The 7,615-nt window shown below is 30.2% G+C and overlaps 1 protein-coding gene across 1 annotated transcript; it reads left to right on the top strand.

Annotated features, from left to right (window-relative positions):
- The first annotated feature begins 3,707 nt into the window (after positions 1 to 3,707).
- On the top strand, positions 3,708 to 4,663 carry LOC114307383 (uncharacterized). Its single transcript, XM_028252793.2, has one exon. The coding sequence runs from the start codon at positions 3,975 to 3,977 to the stop codon at positions 4,452 to 4,454; it is 480 nt and encodes a 159-aa protein (XP_028108594.2). The 5' UTR covers positions 3,708 to 3,974; the 3' UTR covers positions 4,455 to 4,663.
- Positions 4,664 to 7,615: the final 2,952 nt, after the last annotated feature.

Raw genomic sequence — 7,615 nt, 5'->3', positions numbered from 1 at the left:
CGTGGCGGGTGACAGGTGGGTGGTAGTGGCGGGTGGTGGGTGGTAGTGGCGGGTGGTGGGTGAGCGGTGGTGGCAGGTGGTGGTGGTGGTGGTGGTGGTGGTGGGGGGGTGGGTGGTGGTGACAGAAGACGGTGGTAGAAAATGGTGACAGGTAGTGGCTAGTGTTGAGTGGTAAAAAAAAATAAACTAAAAACTAAAAACGGAAACACATTTTTTGAGTTTACATTTTTTGGCAAAATTTATAAACTGAGACCATTGATTTATAAATCAAAAATTTACCAAACAAGTTTTTATTTGAATTTTTAAAATTTTTGTAAATATAAATAGAAAACTAAAAATGTAAGTGTTATCAAATGACACCTTAGTTTTTAGTGTATTTTAGGTAGATTATCTACGTAAAAAATTAAATTTATCAAATATTAATAGTTATATATTTAAATTAAATTTATTTTTAGAAAAATAGGTGATTTAATTTTTAAATTATATTTGTCAACTATTTTTTTAAATATATAAATGGGAAAATTATAAAAAAAAAATGTATGATTTGACTCTTATAATAAAATAAAATTTTTATTTTTATTTTGTCAATTGAAATTATAATTTTTTTAACTATTTCAATTTAACCAATTTTTTTATTTCTATTAAATAAAATCGACGAAAGAAAGAATATTTTAATCATTAAACTCAATAAAAATATTATTTTATACATTTTATGTATACCTATATTAAGTTTAATGACTAATATATTATTTTTTTATCGATTTTACTTAATGAAAATAGTCTTATGGTTTAGATTTAAAAAAAAAAAATCAAAAGATTAGGATTTAAATTAATAAAATTAAAAATTCAGGGTTTATTTTGTTATAGAGGTCAAACTATGTTTTTTTTTTTTTAAAAAAAAAAAAAATTATCTCAAGATAAATGTAGGAGTTTTTAGTTTAAGATCTTTGATATCAAGATTTTATGAGATAAATGACATGTAATATTTTCATAATAGTTGGGGTCCCTCGACATTTTTATAGAAATTTTTAGCTCTTCATAAAAATAAAAATAAAAATAATTCACAAAGAAAGTTTTCTTCAGAGAAATTTTTCTGCGACGAGTTGAAATTTCTTTAATAATATTATTGAAAGACCTTAACTGATAAGAAAAATTATATTGGACCTCTCCTATTACTCAAAATTAGAGAGGAATGTTTCACTAATTTTGCTATAAATGTAATCTAAAAGTCAAAAAGTTACTAAAAAAACTAAAATCTATAATCTATACCAAAAAGTCAAAGATTCATTTTTCTCTCTACTTTTTGCACATCTTTTCGTAAAAAGCTAAAAAGTCACCCTAAACATACTAGTTTTTTTTATCTCATATTTTAGTTAAAAAGTCAAAAGTTACTAAAATAGCATGTTCCCAAACGTTGCATGTATTCAAATAAACACACTAAAATATGAATAGTTAAAATTAACAAATTAAACCCAAAATGAGTCTCCTACTTTTGCATTTGACCTCCAATGTATTAAATAATCATCATCATCGTCATAATAATAATAATAATAATAATAATAATAATAATTTAAATTGTGGATCAAAATTTTCACAGATTGAAGAACATGGAGTGCCCGGGGAGGCCTGTTTGAAAGTTCTTTGAATAGAAAGGATCCATTCACAATTTATATATGAGTAAGTAATGTTATACAACTAAATTGTTTATACATAAAATTTATTTAGAGTAGAATAGGAAAATTCTATTGATACATAAAAATTATACCAAAAAAAAAAAGAAGAAAAAATTCACAAGAATGATATGGTAGTATCATTATTATAAATAAATTCATTTTCAATGGTATTTTGTTTTGAAGTAAAAAGGCTCACAATAAGCCATATCAGAGTGCTCGTTTGGCATGTGGATTTGAGTTAAGTTGGGGCTATTTTAACCACAAAAAAGAAAAAATAGGTTTTTTAGCCCAGGTTAAAAGTTGTCATATCCAAACCATAATAATTTTATTTTTTTTCTCACAAAAATCAAAATAATAAAAAAGCTCATCACAAACGAAGCTATTTTGTTAAAATAGCCAAAAATTTAAAAAACCAACCTACATGTCAAATGAAGCCTATATATGAATTTTTTTTTCTTTGTACAGCATTACTCTTTAGAATAATATGATAGTGCCATTTTTACAATTCTAATAGTCTACAATGATATGCGTGTTTTGGTTTAAAATAAAAATTTCGGAAGAAATTTTTGAAAGAGATTGAAAACTAAGTGAAAAATAATAATAAATCAAAGCATTTATCAGTTTAAAAAAAAAATTAAAATTAAAAAATATTATGTAGGTATTTATTTTGTCAAATTATTGAATTTTCTGTAATGACTACCAATTTTTATATGTTCTTGCAGTGGAAAAAAGCTTGCAGCACTTGAGGTTTGTCATGATCACACGTGAATGTGGCTTGCATCGACATTTTGACTTCCTAAAGCTTGCAGCACTCACAAGCTTTAATTTTAAGCTTTGTCATGATGACATGTCAAAGTGGCTTGCATCAACATTTTGACTTCCTAATTAATTTTGCATTTAAAAATTACTACTGTTTTTATATCATTATTGGGTACAGATAGGTAGACAAGATTCAATTTTTAAGTTGTAACTGGAAAATTGAACTGAGACCACAAACATGTGAAGAACAATCTTTCAAGTTACCAACATATTGATTTGATGAATTTTATATTTCAAAAATTAAGTGGTAGGAGCAGGTGATATTACAACAGGTGACAGATGAGACAGTCAGGAATAATTTTAGTACTTTCATCTATTGATAAACAAACCTCGGGCCTGCCGGGTATGTACTACTATATAATAAGAAAATATGTGTTATGTCAAGTTCTGCCTACCGCAGCATCAGGTCTAATCTAGTTATTCCAAGTCTGACTCTAAAAAAAATTTCAAATCTTAAGCCCGCCCGTTTAACCTAATAGATACAGGCTATCAAATTTTTATTTATTTATTGTCTTGAAGAGATACTAAATTATGTAAATCATTTTAATTATTATTTGAATTTGAAATATTAATAAAATAAAATAGTAAAATCAATATGATCTTTTAAATAAGTCTTAAGAAAGAATTATGTATCTATATTATCATTTATAATTTTTTTTACTTTATTTTATAACTAAAATAATATAAAATTATAATTAATATTTTATAAATTAGTAGACCTGGCTAGGCTAGGCTCACACTATGTATCCCAAACGCAACTCAAAATAGTAAATGGATACGAATTCTCAACCTAATTTGGCTTTGTGAGTAAAATATTTTTCAAATTTTAAAAATATTGAACTAAACTCGAAAAATTGAGAGGGCTATCAAACCCATGGCTATCCCTACTTCCACCCAACATTGATAAGATTTAAACCCTAAATTCTTACATGAAAATGTTGAAAAAAATGACATTTAAGTGACCAACATGTGTATCAAGAACAAAAGCTTATCAATCAACATATAGATATACTCCACCACCAAGGCATAATTAACCTATATGTATACTTATCAAGATCAAAAGTTGGTCAATCAATACATATGGCGTCATATACCCACTAAGCTGAGTGATGGATCATAGTTGTCACCCACATCTGAACACTAGTCAAAAATACAGAAATCTGGGATAGCTTTGGTATATATCAGCCACAAAGTTTAGTCCACCTAATTGATAAAATGCCAAATCAACACTTCCACTATATGGATTTCAATATCAACATTATTTCATTTCAATCAAAACTACACATTTTGAGCACCAACCTTGCCATCAACAACTATAAATAGCTGAATCTCCATGCAATGCCACTCATAGAAAGCTCTCATTGATCTCATATACTTGTTCAAGATAGTACATTATACTAATTGCATTGATAGGCACCTTCTTGAGTTTTCTTTGTTTCCAAACACCTGTTTACCATATTTTCTTATAACTCAATCACAAAAATGGCTAGTGTGAAGTCCCTAGCATATTTTGCCTTGCTTCTTCTTGCTACTTTTGCTATTGTCAGTGAGAGTAGGGTGGCAAGAAAAGACTTAGGTGTGGATCTTGGTGGTGTAGGAGTTGGGGTTGGAGGAACTGGTGTAGGCTTGGGCTTGGGCTTGGGCTTGGGGGGTGGATCAAGTGGTTCAGGATCTGGATCCGGGTCTGGATCAGGGTCTAGTTCTGGGTCAAGTTCAGCTTCTTCATCAGGATCTGGGTCGAGTTCTGGGTCTGGTGCAGGTTCTGAAGCAGGTTCGTATGCCGGGTCCTACGCTGGGTCTAGGGCAGGGTCAGGTTCAGGAAGCAACGGGGGACGCGGAGCAGGATCTGGATCGGGTCAAGGTCATGGGCAAGGTTCAGGAGAAGGGTCTGGATCTGGATCGGGTTATGGTCAAGGCAGTGGTTATGGGTCAGGTTATGGTGAAGGGAATGGTGGCAACTAAGAACATGTCATCCTAATAATAAAAAAAGTAAAATATTTGTCACTATTTTTTGTGTATAAATAAGTTGAATGGTGATTATTATCTTTGAGAGACTTGTGTTTTTTTATTTTGAATCTATTCTGGATCTTATGAATATTAGTTCAAAAGCCTTTATGCTTTGTATCAATAATATATATATATATGATCTACTTTACCTGTTTCTTTCACAATTTAACTCTAGTTTATTTTATTTTATTTTTTTCATTTGGTTTGACAATTATATCTTCAATTTGCTTTATACTCAAACAGCAATGCCATTGTTATGTTGAATGGTTTTAATTGTATAAATTTCGGCTACTTAATTGCCAAAGTTCCATGGCAGATTAGAGAGCAACTCGATAGATATTTTAAATGAGAGAACCTGTAAAACTGACCTTATATATCATTTTTCTTTATGAAATAAAAGTTTTACTAGTTTTATTATGAGAACTCGAATATAAAAATCAAGTAAATAATTAAATAATAATAATATTACAATTTTAAATATTTTGGTAGTGAATTTTAAAGTACAAATTAAATATTTGGAAGGTCTTTTAATTAATTTTAAAATCTAAAATAAATTTATGGTAAAAGTCTTTAATTTAGAGGCAATGTTTATTATATATAAATAAATAAAAAATAGAGAAGAGGGTGCGACTTGAACTTTGGGTCACAAAATTAATAAATAAGGCTCTTACCATTTGAGTTATATATAACTTATACGTATATTTTGTATATTTATCTATTTATTTGACCTACACATGCTTTCGGTGTACCCAACCACTAGTATGAAATAAAAACAAAACAAAACCCTAGCTCTTCTAACAATTTCCCTAGTGGCCGCAGCAGCAACAACCGTGAGAGAGAAGAGAAACAAAAGGTTGCAACTAATTAAGGATGGAATTGGGTGTGTTGTGCTGTGTGTATCATCAAAGGATAACCCTCCTAGGTTTTCTTCTCTTTTTTCTTTGTTCTTCATCCTTATTCTATAATTATTTTATTCATTCATGGAGAGGTTGTACGTTTATGTATTTTGTATATATATATATATACGGTTAAGAAATTTGAGGAGTTAAATTCATGTATAAAGAATGAGTATAATTCTTAGTCCAAAAATTCTGCACAGAATCACAAACTTTAAAAATCAAGAAACCATGTCAAACGGATGAATTTTGAACTAAAATTTTTACAGTAGATTAATTACATATTGAATTGAATATCTAAATTTTCTCATAATTTGTGGGAGTCAAAATCCATATAAACTGATGCGTTCAAATCTGTCCAGAAAACTGGTTGTGAACAGTAAGTTCGGGAGTGTTGTTCTCTTTGGGTATAAATCCGAAAATTATCAAATTAGTGTTATTAGAACCGGTTACGAGTCTAGTTTCGTACGTTTTTGGCCTTGCATTGATTGCTCATGTATACTAAGAGAACCATTAATTTCTTTAAAGTGCTGAAGAAAAAAACCTATTTGGATATAATAAATTGTAGATAATTATTTAGATAAGCAAATCAAGTGAAACCAATTGGGTTTGACACTTAGGATGTACTAGTTGATATCTGGAGAGTATTGGAATTTTTCGAATAGCGTGGAGTGGGTTTTGTAATTTTCAAAGTTAGCGAATAGATTGGGACGACTTGTTTAAAATTCTGTTTTATCTTAAAGTCACATTTAATTAAGTTTCGATCGGAACTCATGTTTTGGGTGATTTTAAACCTTGAACAACATGAACTTAGGTAATATTTAAGAGTAACAGTGAGTTGGGTTGAGTCGTATTAGTGCGGTTTAGTTGAGGTTATTTAGTTTCTATTTTTTAGTATTTTTAAATTAGTAGTTACGTGTAGTTTTTATACTTGGTTCATGGTACTAGTTAGACTTTCATACTCTATTTGAGGATTATATTATTTCATTTTCAGGTGAGTAGTTTCATGCTACATATTTTTATAAATGTTCCCCTACCCTGAACTGTTGGAAAATTAAATTGTTGTTTCATGACTAAACTGTTTTGATAAATTATTATATTATCAATTGAATCAAATTATTTCTGAAACATGTGTGAACTTGGCATACTGTAAACTATTTGTTTTGCTCTCATGTTTATAATGATGAACTACCTTGTTTTGCGAAACTGATGTGCATTGATTATTGGGACCATATGTGTATTTAGTCCAGGAAAATTATTCCATTATGTGTGGTGACTTTGGCCACTAGGGAACAGATTCGGGTTGGGTCGTGATGACTTTAGTGCTCAACGATTGTAAGGAAAAGACCTAAAAAAAAAACTAGGTGACCTTCAATCGGATCGTCTTTGAGAAAAGGCTCAGGTGCCACCCTGAGGATGACTCTTAGTTCGGTATTGGATCCAACGGGACTTATAGCCTTGAAAACTGTGTGGAATATTTTTTATTTTTATTGGTACCTAGAAAATTATTGGTGTTCATGTTATAATCTGTTTTAAGTGAAAAATGTCATTTATCATGTTCTTGCGAGACATGAGTATTTTAAGTGTTGAATTGTGAAACCTTATTTTTGAAACAGATTGTATTTACCAAACTGTATGCCAATCTAGTTTCTATGATATATATCTTATTTTGAAATTGAGCCATGTTTTCAAAACTGTATTTACTATCCATGTTGCTACTCACTGAGGTATCAGCTAACTTAGTTTTTATCACTTCTAGGTGTTAGAAGGACTTAGGGTGGACTCATGGCGTAGCTGAGACTCGATTGCATGGACCTCTAGAACATACATTTATTTTGTTTTAGATTGTTATGTCAAGTCTGTGCATACTTCTTTTTATTTTTATTGAGGTTCATTTAGGATTATTTTGATATGTGGCTGTTTATATCCCATAAGTTTGGATGATATTGATTACGGTTGGTTTTGCCGTTTATACTTGTGGCATGTCATTGGATTGAGTCTGGTTATTTATTACTGGACTTTTGTATAGTTGCTCAATGTGATTATGGATTAGTGGTTAGGCTTACGTGTGCCTTGGGCGGAGTCCTCGTGGGCCACGGCCGGTCATACCTAGATTTGGGGTGTGACATTTATGGTCATAAAAAGAGAATCCTCTTCAATAATATTTTATCTAGTCATTACTTAACTGTTGATCTAAAAGTCATAATGACTAGTTGTTGA

This window comes from Camellia sinensis, chromosome 4 (genome assembly GCF_055761805.1).
Source record: "Camellia sinensis isolate YWXY chromosome 4, ASM5576180v1, whole genome shotgun sequence".
In the NCBI taxonomy this organism is placed as follows: domain Eukaryota; kingdom Viridiplantae; phylum Streptophyta; class Magnoliopsida; order Ericales; family Theaceae; genus Camellia; species Camellia sinensis.
Note: the sequence above shows the minus strand (reverse complement) of the source record. Positions and strands in the feature narration are given on the sequence as shown.